The 21,528-nt window shown below is 42.6% G+C and overlaps 1 protein-coding gene across 1 annotated transcript; it reads left to right on the top strand.

The window, feature by feature from the left end:
* The first annotated feature begins 12,682 nt into the window (after positions 1-12,682).
* shha (sonic hedgehog signaling molecule a) lies at positions 12,683-21,194 on the top strand. The gene is made up of 3 exons (XM_040044235.1): positions 12,683-13,311; positions 18,122-18,383; positions 20,126-21,194. The coding sequence occupies exons 1-3, from the start codon at positions 13,012-13,014 to the stop codon at positions 20,809-20,811; spliced, it is 1,248 nt and encodes a 415-aa protein (XP_039900169.1). The 5' UTR covers positions 12,683-13,011; the 3' UTR covers positions 20,812-21,194.
* Positions 21,195-21,528: the final 334 nt, after the last annotated feature.

Genomic DNA, 21,528 nt, shown 5'->3' with positions numbered 1-21,528 from the left:
CGATTACTGATAGGAGCACAACAGAAGCTTGTATACTTGCAGAGAGCTGACTGAGCCCTTGAAGCAGCACTTCACAGCTGATTGATTTACAGGCCGTCTCTACCCAGGGTGCCAATCAAGCCCTGATTAGACATCAGTGACTCGTTGATGACAGTTCAGACGGCAGCAGCCGTGTCCGTGGTCTCACCGAGCACGAAAGATTGATTGCACGAGGCCGCCTTAACCCACATTAATGTCTGCAAATGAGATAACGCACATTAAGTTTGATTCTTTTCTTGCTTTACCAGTTTAAAGTCACTGCAGCGTGACAGTGGGGAGAGCAAAATGAAAGGCATATCCTTACTCCCAAAGTTGTGGATTAGGCCCCCAGTGCCCCCTATTGGCCCCCAAATCATCTGTTGATCCTCTCCTGCACTGATCCTCCAAAAGACTTTATTCTGAAAAAACCTGAATTAAATGCAAAAAAAACCCTAAAATACACACATACTTACACATATATGTATCAATCTATCTATATAGATATGTGTAGAGATAGATGTATGGCAAAATGAAACAATTTAAGTGTATTCTTAGTTTCTTTCCCTCCTTTAGTGTCTCTTTTGCTTGCTTCCTCTTCTTTGTCCTTTTTTTCTGACGTGGTGATTTATAGGAACAGAAGTGAAGTAAGGTGCTCTGATGGGAGGAAATTATGGCGAGCAGCAGGGGAGAAGTCTATATTCTAGCCCTGCCAGCTACCTTCCTTGCTCTCAATACAAGAGCAGCGGCTGCACACTGATCATACCCTCATTAAAGTTGTTCACTTTCTCCTTTTTCACTCTTTTATTTTTTCTTTGATGCACTCACTGCTCTTTAAGTGCTTTGAACGCTGCGGCTGTCGCCTCAGTAAAAGTCTGTTAACTACCACCTTTTCAATAATGGCAGGACTATCAGAAGATGATTTTATGCAAACTTCTCCAGAGATCGATCCACCTCCATTACCTCCACTTTTATTCACTTGCTACTGTTATATTAGCACCTTAAGTGTCTTTTCAATGCAAAATAAGGCTCTTAACACAGCTTAGGGATCAGAACAGAGCTGATCTTGACATTATTATTATTCACAGCAGCGAAAGTCTTTGGACTACACTTTTTTGTCCATTTGTGGTTTAATTTAGTCATTTTTTGACTTTCGTTACTCAAGTCAAATGAATTTTAAACTTTTGAAAAAATAAAATCGCTCCCAATCATCCAGTCCTTAACACTAAATTCTTGGACTCCACGTGACTGTGATTATATACATTGATGCAATAAGATGCTATTTTTTGATTTATGGTTTTTACAGCCAAAGCTTAAGGTGGAGGACGATCTGGTGCGTCTTGTTTCACGTGAGCTGACATATACTCGAGGTTGCTGTCAGTGTTGTGGGGCCGAATAACTTCAAGACACCTCTGCTCTACCTATCTGCAGCCTGGCTGCCGTGCGTCACACTAAACATTGTTTCAAGCCTGACCCAGACACGGAGCCAGACAAACAGACTGACAGGGATCCGTGGACACAGATCTGCTTTTCTTGAGGTTTCTGGATATTCTCGACCCTCTGCAGAATCAAATATAGATTGTGACCTAAAAAATTGCTTTAACGTCGCTCTGAGCGCCTACTGCCGGCCCGTTTGGACTAAAGCGTTCCTCTCCGTCTTTCTGTATTTAAAGAAAAAGCATTTAGGCTGTGAATTCAACACATTTTTGAGTGCTGAGCCCAGTCTGGTTGGCAACTTACTTGACAATGTAGCAAGTGGGTGAGTTTTTGCACAGTGTCCTGTCAGTTTTCAGGGAACTACGCAAGCAGGGGAAGTGGTGAAGTCTCACACTGTCCCCGACCTTCCCGAAAACTCCAGCGGTGGAATCCGGCCTCTGATAGTTTGGTGAGATTATAGTGGAACAGAAGAGGGTCTAGCCTTAACAGAAACATTTGGAAAGTGTCATAACAGCAATGAATCCATGTAGCTACTGAGACACACAAAAATCCTGTAATATTGTAGTAATGTGGAATTTCCTTATAAGAAATGGTGTGAGCTGGGGTTATTTGAGTAACAAAAGGTGGGAAAACACCTTTCCTGCAAGAACAAAGCATAAACATTCATTTCAGCAGCGCTAAACAATAATCAATTTGTGCTACTATTAACTAATAAGAGCCTTGAGCAAGATAATCTCTGTGAGATTGGCTGTACTGCATAGTGCAGCCGTCACCTCCAGTGCGAGCAAGTCCGTTTCCTGTTCTTTTGATCTGCAGGGAGAACACGTCTTCACAAAGCTGAAAGACGGCGTACGATATGATATTATGTTCATATGTACACGGCACTACAGCAGCCTTCAGTACACCCCTCAAACACCTGCGCTGTCTGCTCTGTGATCCTCTCACCTGTGATCTAAGCCTTTTATAAACCTCTCCACCCTGCAGAAGCTGAAAGAACCATCAACCAGTAAACTCCTCCCTCTGCTCCTGACGGGGCAGCCATTCTCTGAGGCAATAAAGATAAAGGATGAGGAGTTTCCCACCTGCAGACAGGAAGTGGGGATAGCTTCGCTAACTGCCAAATATAAATATTTCTCGCACCTTGTTTCTCCCAGTTTGGGGTATAAACCAACATCCAGGGCAACTCCTGGCCTACAAACATGATCTGACCCCATGTGATAGCACAAAGAAATATGGTGTTTGAGTCTTGTTCAGACATGCCCATGCAGCCCCTTCTTCTGCATATAAGCCACCTGAAGTAATGTAGTTTGTCATTTGTACTTTTGAAATATGTTTAGTCCTTAGAGTTTTATTTGTTTTGGGAGGACATTATTAGGCCAAGCCTTTATACTAAGCTTAGCGCAAAAAGTAAGGAATTGTACTGAAGGGTTAAGAACCTACAATAATACAGAGAAAACAAGGACACCCCCAAGAATCATATCACCCCCTATGAACAAGCACTTTGGCGACAGTGGGAAGGAAAAACTCCCTTTTGACAGGAAAAAACCTCTGGCAGAAAGAGGTTAAGAAATGTGGGGGCATCTGCCGCAACCGGTGAGGGGAAGAAGACAGGACAAAGACACACTAGAAACGTTGTTTATAAACACATAGTGAGCGAAAAAGGTGACTGAAGAAGAAGCAATGCATCATGGGACGCTGGCAGCAGCCTAGACCTATCTCAACATAACTAAGGGTTCAGGGTCACCTGATTCACCCCTAACTATATGCTTTGATTTCTAATTAGCGTGTACAAGTTAACACACTTTTGGACCTTGCCCCAAGTGGCCATTCTATGAACTGCACTTCATTTTTTGGCCTGATTTTACAGCCCCAGAGGTCGCCTCTTACTAAAAAGGGGAATATCACTTTAGAGCCTATTCATCTGTGATTTATGTGTTTTATTTTATTGTCAGTCAGTTAAATCTGTCTGTTACTGATCAGACATCAAAGGAGATTTAATGCAGGGCATGCCCCACATTTTCCCTCGGAGGACACAAACAGAAGCTTCTGCCTTCAAAGACAATTAACCCAGAGCTCCGACAAACACACCGGCTAAACAAATCATAAACATAGGTATGAGAGCTCAGTGACTGGTTGTTTGGCAGCATTTTATAAACGAGCCATAAAGGGATTTGGTCTTTCCTTGATTTATTGTACGTTTCTTGTAGATTTTCTGCTTGTAAAAAAAAAAAAAAACAGTGAATATGTCTGAAGGTGGAATTTGTTATTCAAGGGGTGAAAACGTGAGTGGCAGCGGTCATCGCCAAGGTGTAAGCAAGCGGCGCAGCACAGTCCGTATGCTAATCAGACTCCGCAGTGTTTGTCATTTTCCCATCAACGCTGATGCCCTGCTTGCTCTCTCTACTCACCTGAGTTCCCTTAGACCTTAAACTCCCAACCTGCCTCTCTTCCATACTGCGTTGACACAGGCGGGCTGCTCCGTCAGTCACTCGCCTCATTAACTCCTGCAGGGATGTTATTCCCGCTGCTACAGCCGTGCATGCACGTGCCCATATGCACTCTTGCATACATTCACTGAGGCAAACTATCCCATTTGGAGGCAGTCGACTGTTTGCCGGTGTGCACATTTTGACATGTTTTGGTATTTTGCTGCTTGTCTAAATTACAACAGCTGCAGGAGTTACCGTTACCCTCTGATCAGATCTATTGATTCTGGAGTGTGGTGACAGGATAGGTGCGTACATTCATCATTGACTGTTTGTATTAGAGCTTGATAGAAACATCAGATTATTTAAAAAACAAAAAAAACAAAAGCAGTATTCTGTGCAGTCGTGTGAATCAATCCACTCCATGACTCAATAGCTTATAGAACCACCAAATACCTGTTTTTGCTATGACTTCATTAGTCACTCAGGACTAAGGACTTGCCGCAGCATTTCAGTCAGTTTAAGGTCTGGTCTTTGGCTGGACCATTGCAACACCTATATTTATTCATTTACTTATTTTCAGCCATTCTGGTGTAGATTAGCTGTTGTGCTTGAGATGACTGTCCACGTGAATGACACAGTATTGGCCAAGCATTAGCTGTTGGCCACATGGCCTCAGATTTGACTCTAGATTACTTTGGTATGCACATGAGGTCCTGTGGCTGCAAAACAAGCCCAATCATAACCTCTACGCCACTGTGCTTAATATCTGTTATGAGGTGTTCGTGCTGTTTGTCCCGGCAACCCTTCCAAACAAGCCATACTTGTTCATTTCTTTTTTTCTAATCATACGTTCATGAGCTTTAACATGCTAACTGGGGCCTATAGAGTCTGACATGTAGGCTCTTTTGCACTTTCTTCGAGGGTTACACAGGGGGCTGAACCTTGGGGTGAATTTCCTGGGACCTCCACTCCAGGGAAGACTGTTGCACACAATGTTAACACACACCTGAATGCGCCAGACCAACAAAATGCCCCAAACTTCTGCTTTTATAGAGTTGTTCACAGTTGCTGATGATCAGTTAAGCACTTACGTTTGATTATCTGGCTGCTACTAATCCTCTTAATTCCCATGAAAGCAGTAATAGTATACTAGGTTTTTCACAGTGCTGCACAGAGTCTTATAAATACTTAGTCCTTCACATGACTTCAGGTAGTGAAATATTTTGGTTTGATAAAAAATAATATTTAAATATTGATCACAATCTTAACAGTGAGTACCATGCCACTTAGCTACAGCTACGCCTACCAACCCTTGAGGTTAGTTTAGCTAATACTAGCTTAACCAAAATTGTTAGCATAAATTGTATACGGCAAATCGAAAATACCCACGGTGACATCGGCCGTGGGATTGTAGAATTTAGGCCATTGCCTTCTTGGTTTTGTGGACCCAGAAGTGACCATATTGAGATGAGAGGAGTGCTAAATTAGCAGGGTCCATTCGCAGACTGAGATTGTTAAGTTAGCTTACAAATACAAAATAAGAATTTCAGACACCCAAACTGGCACAGACAAGAAGACAACAAGAAAAAATGGGGGAAAGTACAAAAGCAAAAGCAAAATGAGAACGAACCGTGGACAAGCACTGTCCACAGTAAACAGTTGTTTTAAAATGGAAAGTGATCAGGCCTTTGTAAAAGTAGTCGCCTGCATCCACTTTCAGAGTCCGTCAGGTTTCTAGGAGCAAAGCACTTAAGTGGCAGAACACTTCTTAAGTATAAATTGCTTTTGTATTTGATATTAATTAGCCAAATCAACCATATTTGAGCGGTAAATCAATAGACACAATATGTATGCCACAGAAAAAAAGAGGGTTTTCATTGCATCACTTCTGTCACCCACAAAAAGCATTGATCGTTACAGGAACTGCTGTAACTGACTCAGAATTTATTGCCCTTTTCACTTTGAATTCCCATCAGATATCCACCTGACAGAGATCTGCATCCATCCAAAGACACAATCCATAATAAGCTATGAGGCAATGTCACTTAAGTTCAGCTTCCTTGTTCCTTCCAGGCAATAACTTTGATGAGTGGCAGCAATTTCCTGGATTAGTAAAGTCTGAACGAACACACAAGGCGAGAAGGATATGGGCTGCTTTAGGACGGATTTTGAGAAATCAAACTGGAACGCAAACTGTGTGCGGGCCAGCACCATTTCTATTTTAACAAAGCTACATATATTTGCAGCAAATGAACTTTAAAATGATTTAAAGGTAAAACTAAAATTGCAAGAATGCAGGAAGTGATGTTTAGAATTGAAAAAAATAAATACGGATTACATATTTAACCAGGCAACAGAACAAATAAACATCGGGGCATGAGCGCGATGACACATTGTTTTGCAGATATCATCAAGGCAAATGAGAAAGAGCTGATTGAGGAGCAGCATATTTGCATAAGCAACTATCAGACGCAGGTGGTTAATGTGGTTGGCATGGGTAGTGTAGTAGCCTGCTAACTGGGCGTGACCGAAGCTTTGCTGCTGTTTGTTGTGCTCTTATTCTTTATTTTAGGCAGTGGAGAGTTATTAACACTTCTTTCTGGGGGGGTTTATTAGCCCGAGGTGTGATGGCACACACTTGAAGCGTTTAGGACTCATTAGAGAGATAAAATCAGTGTCCTCTCTTTAATGAAAGCAAATCCTGAAGCGTTCGTGTTGAAGCAGATTGCTCATCTCTAAGAAGTATATCTGTACCGCTGATACTCTCACATCAGTGTGATTAACTCTGGTGTTTCAGATGGTTACACGCAGTTTCACAACTTTATGTCCCCTGAGTCATTGAGTTTGTTTCGATTGAACTCGTTTCCTGCAGTCTTGTGGATGAACATATTGTGACTGATGTAAAATATTAACGCCGTGTATGAACTCACATGCTGCCGCTGATTCTTCCAGATTTGCGTTATAATTTAGTTGCTTTCACAGGTTTTGCAGAATGTAATTAATGTTTTTGTTTTTTTTAACATCTTAAAACTGAAAAAGATAAAAAAAAATTGACCCTACTGGCATCATTTTTTCCAGCTTCTTTTAAAAAGGCACCTATAAATTTCAATTCACTTGTCATCAAACTGCTCCCTAATCTATGACGACAGTAACGTTTTTGACTTTCTACAGTAAAAGAAGAAAGGCCATCGGAGTTATCACTTGGTTTAGGGTTTGTTTGTTTTTTAAACTTTGAGCCTAAACACTGACTAAAAAGCAGGCAGACAGGCAAGCGGTGAGAACACAAGATGCAGTATGGGAAGGTCTGTATGCAGTGTGTTTTTGGAGTGTGACTCATGCTAAGAAAGATCACAATATTTCAACTTCTGCAGCAAAAAGGTTGCCGGTTCCAACTTAATGTGCAGATACCAGTGTTTTCAGCCTCAGCTTGTTGATGTGTACCTTTTATTTCTGCTCATTTTTATTGAAACATTTATTACAAAGAAGTTAAATCAACTATTCACTCTGAAGAAGATAAATCTTTATTGTGTATTTTCTATATCTAAATTTCTCTATAATAACAACAAATCCAGCATTCTCAGAAATCCTGCATCTCTCAATCTGTAGGTGGTACACAAAGGTTTGGCTGCTCCCATGTCACAAGGAATCACCACATGATTAATTTGGTAAAGCTTTACAGCGGATGTCCTTAATGATGCAGTACCAAAGGGGAATTTGTGTCTCAGAATATGAACCCAGAGGTGCTTAGCTTAGCTTAGCCTAACTGGAACTGCTTTGTCTATGACAAATAAATAAAATATATTTAACTTTGCAGTTTTATTCATGTCATTTCTTCTGCAGCTGAGAGTTTTCCTCTGAATCAATACTAAGCAGACTCAGAGGCTGAGATGGAGGAACAAAGCAGTGACACATTCATCCAGACTGCCGAAGTTCCTGTATGAGGTGATCAACTCTGAAATTCCAGGGAAAAAGGTTTGGCTTATTTTCACAAAAGCCCAAATATAATCTGACTGAACATGCAGACTGGAGGCTGCAGTCAGGATTTTCTCACACTGGTACATAGAGAGAGGTATCAAGAACACACCCGCGCATACAGCCTCTCACTTCATCCAACTTCTTGTATCATGCAGTATTCTCGTCTTTTTATTGTCTAATTTGCTGTGATTTAGGGTCTGTGTCCGCAGGCAGAGATTTTTGCACAGGAAGTGACCAGCCTCACATCTATTTGTCACAAAATAGCCCAAACCTTTCTCCCCTGAGGAGAAACGCTGTCATCCCTGAGCTTCGCTGAGGTTTTTTATAAAAAATAGATACAAAAACCCCACAGACTCTTATTCACTTAGATAATGTTTGAAATTTTAAAAGTCTTTTTCAGAACAAAACTGGAGTTTTGCACATTGTTTGCTCCTCATCTTCTTTTGAAAAGCAAGTAGATGCTCTTTCATCTATGCGTTTGCCACATCCCATTAAATGCTGCTGGTGTCTCAGTTGTGCACAAGGTGTCCTTTGGTGTCAGTGCCTTGGCATACAGCCTGAAACTGGACATAATACAGATGTAACACAGACACATAAGTACTCTTTGAAAGCAAATATTTCTCTTTAGATCTATTGAATTTTATTTATATAGCCCCAGTTATTGGTCAATAACATTTGTCTCGAGGCACTTTATATAAGAGGTAGCGACCTTACAATATTAATGTAGGACACAGGTTCATTGGACTCACTGGTGAAGTGAACGCAGGTCAGTTTCTGGAAACACACTGAGCCACTTGAATGTTTGTATATGAACTCATTTAAGTGAGGAAGAACTGATTTCAGGAAAATAGAGATGTTCAGATCGTAAACATTGTGAGGCTTTTGTTCATGTATTAGCTGTTTAGATGTTTTATCACACAAAAAACATTTACATTAGTCTAGAGATGAATGTCGTCATTATATTTTAGTAAATATATTCAGAGGTGAAGAAAATAAACTGCAGTGGTTAGCACATTTGCATTAGCCGGTTCGATTCCAATCGGAGACACAAATCTCCTTCGGAGGTTGCTGCAGCTGAAACTAGCTTTCCATGAGTCTGCTTGGTTTCCCCTATATTATTATTTTTATAACATTTGTACCCCTTAAAGTGTAAACTCAGATATTTTCTGTAGAATGGAAGAAATCGGCCGCCTGTGCCGTCATGACATTGAAACCGGTTTGGAGAAGAAGTGAAGTAATATCGGCCGTGTATCACTTTTCTTTAGGACGTTAAAGACACGGCTAAGCTTCCACAAACACAGCAGCTTGTTTCGATGTAAATTCTTCACAACGCCTCATCAGAAACTCTCAGTACGGTTATGCATTAAAGTAAACAGACACATGTCAGTCCCTCTGAGCCGTTCCCTCTGTTATCACCGTTGCTTAAGACCGAGATGGTGTTGCAGCGCACGGTGGCCAGCGCTGACTCACCTGGTGGAATAACACACAAACACCAGCCCCCCGTTCTCCACTCACTCAACTCCTTCCCCTCCCACTGAGTTCACCCTGCCCTGCAGTTCAAAGAGGTTCTGCCTGTCTAGCCTTGGCGTTTAATGTTTAAGTATTGGGAGCGGCAGGAGAGTGCAAATAAAATGCCTTTACAGACTCCGGGGCACGCTGAGGGTTGTGATTCTAGATACTGTATTGTGAAATTTCCATTGTACTTGACAGATTAGCTCCAGGTCACCTGATTCTGTTCAGCTGAATTCTGACTCTTTACCTCTGCTTAATGCTTGATGCGTGCGGCTTAGATAAACCATTTAGAGGAAGATTATTCAAACTTTGTGGCTCTAACAAAAGAGTACACATGCTCATAGGATAGATGGCAACGTGTCCGTGCTATAAACTGTTTGCCAGAAGTTCAAAACAGGATAAAGGGTTGAATGCGGACTCCACCTGCGAGGAGAAACCACAAAGAGTTGCGGTGGGGCTGTCTTTCTGTTGGCCTGGGAGAAAGGAAACCCTATTTGCAGCAACGGAAAACAAGACAGAAAGCCTGACACTGCTTATATGTTTGTGCGTGATTATTCTCTAGTCCTAATCCGTCTAACAATGTTACAAAACATTCAGACAGGAGGAGGCTTTAAAGCAGTAATTGGGGGGACTTACACTGGTTAAACTCCACTCAACCACTTCTAGTTGCATCTCGCTTGTGCTTGATCGAGACGGTGGCAGATGAAATCAAATGTGGGTGTGGATTTAGTCTGATTCTAAGCACATCTTTTTGATTCCTTTGAATGTCAGACACAAGAGGGAGCCTTCTAAAGAAAGGCAGCGCAACGCAGCAGATGAGGACGATGCGATGGATCAGGTAGAGGGTTCCATAAGTGCGTTTGCACATTTTGGACGGTAAAGTGTTAGATGGGACACACAACGAACCAGAAACTGATGACTCATCGGCCGTTTTTCACGCCTCATACTGGATTAGCCATCACATGCAACAGGCTTCTTAATAATTGTGTAATGCCCTCAATCCCTCCAGAATTATTTCAGAGAGCTGGCCTTTGCTTTTCTGCATCACCCTCATATGCAAATCCACTGTAAATAAAAGAGTAACATAATGTGACATAATGGCACAAATCTGGGATCTTAGAAGGTGTTTGTTTTAAGACGTCTGATCAAGGCAAATGCTCAAATAAAAGTTCACACGCCAAATAGATGCAGATACTTTAATTGTCTAAACTGTGTGCAGTGATTTGCTTTGCCTTTAGTTGCAAACTCCACCCATCTGGCACCGAATTAGGCCAAAACCAAACAATGAAGTGTAATGTTTGCAAATACTATTTGCCCCAGGTCTGACTGAGAGATGCTTGGTTTCCTCTGCGGTAGAAATTCAAGTTCAATCCCAACAGCAAACCTTGGTTTTTAGAAAGCACAATTCATTTTCATTCAACATCTTTTTTTTCTTTTGTTAGTTTATAGGTTGTTGCTTTAATAATTGTGTTAGTGTGAGCATTAATATAAGTATTATTACTCTTTTTCAGGAGGACTGAGACCTCTGAGGACTCTTTCTACCTCTGCTTCACCTCCCTGTGGGTTTGAGGCATTTGTGTGGCATGCCAGGTTATATCCCAGAGCTGTGACACCTGACCTGGGGCTAAACAGTGCCTCTGGTGTCCCTCAGGGCACCACAAGTGCTGTCAGCTTTGTGTTTGAATACATCTGCAGACGTCGGCGCTGAAATGTGACTAAGGAAGACATCTTAAGAATCTCAATCATATGCAGCAAAAACTGAGTGGTGGTAGTGATTTGCAGACTGAAAGCTGGTAGTGGAGTATCTTACTCTGGGTTATACAGCAGCGTGCCAACCATCTTTTGGCTAAGAGCTGATGATCGTGGTCTCAGTGAGCAGCAGTTGGTCTCACCTGCCCAAGCTGCTTTGCCACAAGCCTGGCACTGACTAAACAACACCAGACTGGAGGTCAGCCAGAGCGAGGTCTAATGAGAGAGAAGCCACACCAAAGACTGGCATATCTGTCCTCACTTCAGAGCACCTGTGCCACAGTGTCTGTGTGATGAGAGCCAAAGTTGCCTCAGAACAGAACAGCCCGTCTTCCTCTAATTACTCGTTGTTATCACACAAATAATTTTCCTTCCTGAATTATTTTAGACGTCTGTTTTGTCTGGACCTTGAATTTGAATACAGTGGTGTCTCATGGTACAATACAGCCTTAATCAACAACAGTAAAATATTTCTTCATTGGCCTTTAATTATAGGAATGAGACTATGAGAATGTTGAGTTGGTGATTGAAATAAAATCTATTTTAATACTCGAGAAAAGTCATAATTTCTTTCCTTTCGAAAAGTTAGTTTTTCAAAACTATGAATCTGTGAGTAAAGTAGGTTTTGACTGTGTAGGAGAGAATATTGTTGCTACCCACTATCAGTATATTTTACACACTAAATAGGTTCTTCCCCATAAAAAGTGGCTTTTTAAAACTTTTTTTTAACGCTTTCTAAAGCCTCGTCTACTATTGTGCTGTAAGTCTGTCCCGTTCCCATCCTCATTTTTAAGGACTCTGCTTCATTTTCTGAATCTGAGTTCCAGAAACCTGCGTGAAAATAAGATGAATGTGTTGAAAAATAGTCACATGGAATGATATTTTGGAGAATAAAATGCATTTTTACGCATAAACTAAAGTAGGAAACAAGAGCGCGCAGAGGGCACTGATGTTACTCCAACTTTTGCTTTTTAGATCTGATGAAATCTCCATAATATTAGTCCAAAAAGTACATTACAGTACCATGTTTTGTCAGATTTATTGCGCCTTTGAACCATCAATAAGTTAAGAAGTGACCTTAGAGCAAATTTCGTGCGTACATTCGCGTTGGCACGCTGTTGTTGTTGAAAGGGACGCGAAGTTAGAGGCAAATTTCAATCTAATCTAATCTAATGAAATCTCTTATCTCACTGCACTGTAAGCAAACTATTCCATACTATTCGTGCGTTTATTCCGGTGGATATGGGGTGTCACAGCCAACTCATGCAGCCTTTGCGCACTGCACGTCCATGAGCAGTTTTATTCTCCTGGGAAACGCATTCTGCGCTCAAAGTTGTCCCACACAAATCAATTCACCAAACTACACTGCTTCAGATTTGAGAACCACTGTTCAAGTTCCCCTGTCTGTGCTTCACTTACTGTGAAACACTGGAAAACGGGAGGGTGGAAAAAAAAGACAGTTTATAATTGATGTTTTCCCATGGAGCAGCCCCTCCTCCTCGAAACAGAGGCTAACCCTCAGGTGGAAGAAATCTTTTAAGATTTTTGTGGGATAACATCAGGAGGGGTAGTCGACGCCAATGAAGTCCCTCCCCTATAGATCGGTGCTATAATACAAAGCAGTAAAAGCGGTAGGCACACACACAAGCGGCAGCAGCTCGACTAGAGATCCCGTGGCTTTTAATTCCCTCACTACTTTTTTTTAAACCCTCCTTCGATTTGCCCCGTTATTACCATTTATCCGAGGCGTTCATTTCCGCACCTGCCACACAGAGACCAAGCTAAGGCGAAGTAGAAGAGGAGACAAGGACACTGCGAGAGCCGGGAGAGGCAGACTGTAGAGATAGCAGCGGTGACCCGTTTGAGATCTTAAAGGACAAAAAAAAAAAAAAAAATGCTGCTCTGGACCAAAATCGCGTTGGTCGGTCTCATCTGCTTGTCCTTGGTATCCTCTGGGATGGGATGCGGACCGGGCAGGGGCTACGGCAGGAGAAGACATCCGAAGAAGCTGACACCTCTTGCGTACAAGCAGTTCATCCCCAACGTCGCGGAGAAGACCCTCGGGGCAAGCGGTAAATACGAAGGCAAGATCACAAGAAACTCCGAGCGATTTAAAGAACTGACTCCCAATTATAACACAGACATCATATTCAAGGATGAGGAGAACACCGGTGCTGACAGGCTAATGACTCAGGTAAGGAGACGGAATAACCTTTTATTTTAATTTTATTGTGATTTTTATTTTTTTGCCCCCACTGTCCATTTCCTAACGCACCATCACTGCGTACTGCAACAACTCCCTTGTCAGACTGATTGCGCACCTTAAGTGAAGTCTGTTTTACCCGCTGCTGAACTCTTCACACTGAGCCTTTTAACTTCACTGCAAAGGCAGATGCGCTTTATACACCAGCATGGGAGTTTCCAAAGGCTGCAGGCTTGAAGCGAATATAGAAATCCAGCTGGATAAGTGATGTGCAGGCGGACAGTCAGGACACTCGGCTTTCATGATTGTGACAGTGTATTTAAAATATTAATGTGCCCCTCTCCTCATATCTATATTTGTATCTATGGGAGGCTCGTTTTGTTGCCTTACAGGGGCACGTCCATGTTAGATTTCATGCAGACTTTCTGTGTTTGCTGCCTATTTCGGCTTTACGTTGCAGCTTGTTTAAGCGCCTTTTCTTTACCCCAGCCCTGGGGATGCGCATCGCTTTAACAGCCGGGCTTACTGAGGCATGGCGTAGCTCATTCAGACGTTTCCTTGCACAGCCTTCTGTAATTTAGCCTTTCGCGTGGCGTGCATCTGTGCATGAAAACTGACATTTCTTTGAGAGTGTCCAGGCCTTGGTAAATGGGTGGGACTCGGCCAATTACACGAGCAAGGCGCACAGGAGTGCTGGTGTGTTTTACAATACACCTGCACGAAGGATGGCGTCTGTTTTAAATATCTCATCCTCTTGCAGCCAGTCAGTTTAAAACCTTATACCCGGTTCAGTGCAGCTAAGAAGAGGCTCACATACATCGGAGACATGCCTTGATTTCTCTCCAGGCTGCAGGATGTCGCGTCTCTTCAGCATGACTTTTAGCACTTAGATGCTGGTGAATTATTAAAAAGCTCTTGGGTGATATTGGCTCAGTAATAATAAAATGAAGGTGGTGATGGTGGTGCTGGTGGTGGTGATGAAGCAAGGCGCGCGCCGGTGTCCCTGAACCCGTGCCTAGCACCACGCATGAGGGCGAGCTCCAATAAAATATTCACAGTGCGTGCGTCGCTCAGCCCTCCCCACATCTCCTCTGCTATACACCTATAGGTTCTCATACGCAGGGATCGTGAAATTACAGTAGTGTGAGGATGTGATTACCAAGGCGAGGGGTTAGAGACCTAAACGGATTCTCCGTGGGGGTTTCCAGGTCTCTAGCAGGAACATAGTTTAATTTAACCATTATTTCGAGAATCTTTGAACTAAAGAAGCACCTGTCTTAATCCAAGCTTTTACTCTGAGTAAAAAGACCCGCATGCCTATAAGGATTTGCTTTTGCAGGTCAGCATCAAAACGAACAACGGTGGGAGGTGGAAGAGCTGATAAATTGTGATTACATGTGGCACCATACGCTTGTGCAGCGTGGCCTGTTGGGGGTTTCTTTTTGTTTGTTGGATTTATTTGGGTTTGTTCGTGATCCATTTCCCACTTGACTGTTTACAGAAAACACGGCGACCGACTCTAAGTGTGAAAATGTACACGAAAGAACTTTTAGGCGCCCCTCGCCGGGGCTTGAAACACAGTTTGAACTTAGAACCTTTGGTCAGCGGGAGGCCACAGTAAGTTAAAACAGGTGTGATTATCCTTTTTATATATGACACTGTAAAGCCACCAGATTGAAGCATGTGCACCCAAAGGAGAGTAAGTGTAGCTGCAAGCAACATAAGCATTATCACATGGGGATTTACGCCGTGCCAAGGCTTTATGCATGAATCCAGAGGGTTTTTACGCACGGAGTTTTACGCATGAATGCCTTGAACTTCTTTCGTTATCTCGCGGTTTAGAAAATAGGTGTTGTATTCATAAATGAAACAAGGCACGTGTCTAGAGTAGCCCCGTTAGATATGTGCAATAAATGAATTAATCAGTCAATCAGTTTAGTGAGGTCTTGCCAAGATTATATACTCGAAGAAGCGCTTGAACAAGCACTCCTAACTAGTTTGACACAGCGCACTCCCAGAGAGCTGCCAACAAATACGCTTTAGAGACATTTACGAATAGATACACGAAGTGACGGGTCCTGACTTGATTAGGACCATCACCCGCTATTCCACGGCTTTTAGACTTATGCTCACCTGTCGCTGACCCTCGTGAATTCAACTTGTGTTAAGTGACATTCTACGCAGAAAAGTGGGACAAAATAAGACTCCAAAGGGATTTTTAAGGCAATAAAATGACTTAAAATTAAACAACAACAACTTTGATTTGCCCTCTTTAAACAAGTGAAACTGTAAGCCACAATGTCAGGGGTTACTTTTTTTTTTACATTAGACCCAGTGCCAGACTTTTCATCTATTTTTCTCCCCCTCCAAGCGTAACAGTGTTAAGAGCCTGCAGTGCAAACGAGTTGGAAACGAGATGAGCTGGCGGCTTGTTTGCACTGACAGGTAGCTGATAAGTGTTTCCTCTAACCAAATCATTTGTGAAAAGATTAAGAGGCAGGCTGTTGAACAACTTTACCCCGAGCACAAAGCGCCGGTCCAAGGCGCCCTGCTGGGCTTCATGGTGGTTGAGCAGAATTTGGCTTGATTTGCGGCACACGACCTAATGAATTAATAAATAGGTTAAGCTTTACGGCTCTTGACTCCGACAGTCTCTCTCAGTATGCAGAAGGGTTTTTTAAGGAGGGTTTTTTTTTTTAATTCAACACATTCTACAAGTGTGATATGCTCATAAAACAGCGACTGATATATATGACTTTGTTTTCTGTTATGCGAGCGGGTAGATTTGTGTGAACAACCCCCGATTGAAGACCTCAGACTGTCCCAACCGTGGCGTGGGGGTGGGAGGGCAGTGGGCTCTTCTTTGCCCCCAGTGCAATCCTGGGATATTTCACAAGTCTGTTAGTCAGCAGCCAAAACACCTCGACTTAAGAAGGCATGTCACGTTTCCAAGACTTTGCAGGAGAAGAGTAATGAAAGTTTCCCTCCGCCGCTGGACTGAAAAGACTCTTTGTGATGTTTTATTTGACATATTGATTCGGCGTCCAGAATAGTTGTCTTGGAGAAGGCCAGGCATCTTCATTTAGAGCGCGGAGAGCTTAGGGTTCAACCAACTCCAGATATTTTAAGGAGGCAGCTGCTCTTGAAGATCATCTTCATATCATCTGGACATCAATTATTAATTTAAAGAAAACAAGCAACTGACAAAAGACTCCCTCATTCATCGCCTAATGCAGACTCGTGAATTCATACTGTATTAATGTTGTCTTTAATGCAACACTTCTGGATAGAAAAGGGTCACTGCTCGCACCTCTCCAAGACCAAAGACCCATATGTTATAGGCCAGTGAAGCGAATGCAGTGCCTTATCAATATTTCATCAGCAGCTTTCTTACCCGAGATGTGCCCTCTGACGCTGCTGCTAACACTGAGAAATGCAAGCTCAGGATCAGAGACGCAGTTCAGCTCCAGTGTTTCACCTCAGCTGGGAGGAAACAGGGGAGTCAGGTGGGTGGGGGGATGGAGTTGTGCGAGAGGCCTCAGTTGGTCCAGTTTTAATCTTTAATTGATATTAACCCTTGTGTGGTGTTCATGCTTTTGTTACTCGGGCAACATTGGCGGATCTGGTTTAACAGATGTTTACTTTTCTCAGTTCTAAGCAATAAAATCCACACATATGGTCAATATGTGGAATTTGCCTCCGTCAGAGCGTGTTTATGAACTAAAGCGCTGCTCGTTTTTGTGAGAAAATATAATAAATATCTAAATATAAAAAAGTTGTGAATCACATGAGCCTATGTAACTCAACCTCGTTAAACAAACAGCCTGTTTGCATCAGCTTCTACACAACACATGGGGGGCACTTTTGCTGTGTGTGCACATGTGTTTCTTGCCCACAAACATTTCACCTCTTCTTTTTGTTGATACTGGATCTAGAATAGATCGGGGAATGTCTCCTGATCGGTAATGAAAAGTCCAGCCAGGGCCAAGTATGTTGGTCCTGGCTGGACCACGTTGCCACATTGCCACGTGGGATGCTTCATTCCTTGGACGAGAAGGCCATTTAGTTTCACTTTTTCTCCACCTTGCTGTCTGCTGATGAGCTTCTCTTCACCCTCCTGTCTGCACTGTCCTCCCAATAAAGGCAAAAGTCCTCATGTACTAAAATCTCATCGTGTTCCAAATCCTCTCTTTCTCGACTAAAATCATAGATATTGATCGATAAGGAGCCTCCCTAGCAAAGCTGCTTATTAGTTGTGCTCCTCTGCGATTTGTAGTTGGGACAAAGGGTATAATGTGCGGGGATGAGGGAGCAGACAGGTGCAGGTTTAACAAAGTTGGAACTTTGTGCGGAAATAGCAAGAGCAGACAGAAAGAAAGAAAGAAAAAACAAGCGCGCACAGCAACAGCAGGTCATGCAGGACGAGGAGGAGAGAGTGAAGGGACACCAGCAGGACCACACTTCTATGACCACATGAGTGTGGGGGCTACAGTGTGATGCTTTATATGTTCTTCGCAGAAAATGAACCGGAATCTGAGGTGGAAATGATGATAAAGCACACAGTTCTTCTGGCACAAAGGGTAATTGCTGAAATGTAATAAATCTGTCGGAAGGCTGATTAGGTGATCTAATATTTTATTTCTCTGACCGCTTATCAGCCCCTATTTCTCTCGTCAGCTAAGCTGTGTCAGTGCAACCCGTGATTTGAGTGATTTTCACTTCATAAAAGCTGATATTTGCGCACTGTGGTGCTGTTTCGGGCAGTTCCGGTGATGCATGGATTCATTTCTTGTTCCCACAGAGATGTAAAGACAAACTGAACTCGCTAGCCATCTCCGTGATGAACCAGTGGCCCGGAGTGAAGCTGCGGGTCACCGAGGGCTGGGACGAGGACGGACACCATTTAGAAGACTCTCTTCACTACGAGGGCAGAGCCGTGGACATCACCACTTCAGACAGAGACAAGAGCAAATACGGCACTCTGTCCAGGCTGGCGGTGGAAGCTGGATTTGACTGGGTCTACTATGAATCTAAGGCCCACATCCACTGCTCCGTGAAAGCAGGTATGGCTCCAAAGTAAAAAGAAAAACAGAACTGCGCTGATAATCTGCCATGCGCACCACTGGCTGTAGGACAACGGCGCGCATTTCCCATCAGGCGTGATTGCAATCGTTTGTAACAACAGGTGCAGCTCAGGGAAGCAGCAGTCCTGTTTTATCTTCTGGAAAAGTTTCACCCAAGACTAGATTGTATCAGCTGATTGTGATGGGAAAGTAAAATAGAGTCACAATAATACTTATCATGGGCTTACTGATCTGATGTTTATTGTGGACAAGTGTGACCACTGATCAATTCAATGATTTCAGTGATTAATCACAGAATCCTAGTGTTTGAGGGGTCATTTAAGTGCAGAGGTCAGATGTTTCAGATCTTTTCATTTGTTTTAACTGGATAGTTTTTATGAAACTGTAAATAGTCATTTCTCTGAGTGATGTATAGGCATTTCCCGGTTATAGGCGTTATAAGCGTTTCTCGTTGCAGCTTATTTCTTGATCTTACACCGCCCCACACTGTCTCCTGGTGGGAACCGCTACCATAGTCTAACGAGGGTGCTCGGCGTGACCTAGAAATAGCACATTTTTCTCGCTCTCTGATAAAAATAAGTGCTGCAAGGTGAATTTGGTAATCGTTTTTAATCATATGTGAGAAAATCATAAGAATTTTCATTTCCGTTTGTTTGTTTGGTTTTTTGGGGTTTATCGAGGCTCATAATCTACCTAGGCCGTCACTACTGGACACCTATGACGCCCAGAAAATATTTCCTCCACTTTGACTGATGAACCATGGTGCTTTTTCCTTCTTTTTTTTTTTTTAATTGATAAATCCCTTACTTATCATTCAGCACACACGTTTTGAGATCACAGTATGAGCTAGGCCGACGTGTCATTGGAGGTCATGCGACTTTACCAAAAGGATTTGGCTGAACAATGTTGAATTGGTTTGGGGTAAATCTGGTTTTCAGTTGTCACCTTATTTCATGCTCGGGAATCTTAAAAGAAGATTAAAAGCCCCAAATTCTGAGTAGGAAACCCTTTTTTCTCCCTCTGTGCAGGACAGTGTGATCCTAGAGACTGGTATGTGAAGAGTTCCACCAAGGCCAAAATTATTGTCATCAAGACTGACAACAAAGCAGGGAGAGGTGGTAGACAGGGAGAGGGGGGACATTGATGTTGCACAACAGAAAGCATTTAAGAGTCCGGGCCCTCATTTAAATTCAAATCTACAACTCGAGAGGCTTGGAAAAGTGGCTCCACTGGGTAAATAGTAGTTGTGAGTCGCCTATTTGTGTGAATTGTCACATAGAGGTTTCTGCACCTGAGTAAATATGGGAAGAGTAGCTGGGAAAGGCGTAAGTGTTCTTTACGGAGAGTAGCTCGATCCACAAGTTGATTTAGAATAACAATGCCTGCTCTTCATTGGGGTTTTTAATTAAGAATAGATGAGCCAGGGCTTTCAGTTTTCCCGTCTCAGACAACGTGGGCTAAGCTAATACGCATCTGGCATCAAGGAGCCGACATCATTATGCAAAATGCATATGGCCCACCGTGTTGTGTAGAGGCAGAAAAAATACAGATAAAGGTGGATTTTTCAGTCAATTTGAATTATTATGAATGGGCCTTTGAATGAGTTCTGGGCTGGAAATGTTCAAAGCGCATGTGATGTTTGTTTGCACGCGTTAAAAAATATTAATAAAAGTCTCGCAGTGAGAAAAACGACTTAATGTTTTTCTTGTTTCTTCTAACAGAAAATTCAGTGGCAGCAAAGTCAGGCGGCTGCTTCCCCGGATCCTCCACGGTCACCCTTCAGGATGGCACCAAGAAAGCAGTCAAAGATCTCAAAAGCGGCGACAGGGTCATGACAGCAGATGACGACGGAAATGTAATTTACACCGACTTCATCATGTTTATAGACCGAGATTCGATGCTGAGGAGGATCTTCTATGTGATCGAAACCGACTCGGGCCAGAAAATAACCCTCACCGCCGCGCATCTCGTCTTCGTCAGCCGCAACAGCTCCAGCGAGGCGGAGAAGCGGATGTCTGCGATTTTCGCCAGTCAAGTCCAGCCTGGACAGAAAGTGTTCGTCTTTGACGCAGAGCGAAGTCGACTCGAGTCTGTGACCGTCAAACGGATTTACACGCAAAGTCACGAGGGTTCCTTTGCGCCCGTGACCTCACAGGGGACCATCGTGGTGGACCAGGTCCTTGCGTCCTGTTACGCAGTGATCGAAGACCACGACTTGGCACACTGGGCCCTGGCACCCGTCAGGCTCGCCCACTGGGTGTCCTCGTTCCTATTTAGCTCCCAGCCTCCAAGCAGTGTACAAAACGAAGGAGTGCACTGGTACTCCAAAATCCTTTATCAATTAGGGACATGGCTCTTGGACAGCCACTCGATCCATCCACTTGGAATGTCGGTATACCCAAGTTGAAACAGCTGCGACAGGAGCAGAACGAGACTTTAAATGTAGGACACACGAACTATACAGTAGATTAAAAATAATAATAATAATAATAATTAAAAAGAGAAAGAGAGAAAGAAAAAAAGCGAACTGACAGACAGACGTGACATGACAAGGGCCCCAGCGGAGTTGGGATATTTATTTCAGTGACTTTTCCATGATGTGTCCCCCTTTCAAAGAATGAATGGAGCCTTAAAAAGTTTCTCTTTGAATAATTTATTCTCATGTGAACTCTGCTGCTGTCACATAAATGGATTCTGAAACTGTGTGAGCAGCAAATTGTGCATAATCTATTTTTGTAAATATCAAATGCAAAAAAAAAGAAAAATGAAGAAAAAAATTGAAAAATGGGGAAAAAAATCGGAAACAGAAAGAAGATCATGTAAAACGGAGCTGACTTTGACAGGCTGTAAGTTTCATATATATGTATATATGTATGTATATATATATATATATATATATATATATATATATATATATATATATATATATATACATATATATACATATATATATATATATATCTCAGCTGACTGTTATATTTTGGGGAGAGAGGAAAAAAAACCCTCGCGGGGTTCCATAAATTATATTTTTATACACAGAATTGTAAATTAGATTTTGACAGATCGCTACCGAATCACATTTCGTTATTTGAAATAGTGTAAGATATGAAAATATATTTTAATT

The sequence above is a fragment of the Simochromis diagramma genome, unplaced genomic scaffold (genome assembly GCF_900408965.1).
Source record: "Simochromis diagramma unplaced genomic scaffold, fSimDia1.1 OVJJ01000602.1, whole genome shotgun sequence".
In the NCBI taxonomy this organism is placed as follows: domain Eukaryota; kingdom Metazoa; phylum Chordata; class Actinopteri; order Cichliformes; family Cichlidae; genus Simochromis; species Simochromis diagramma.
This window is presented reverse-complemented; position numbering and strand designations above follow the sequence as displayed.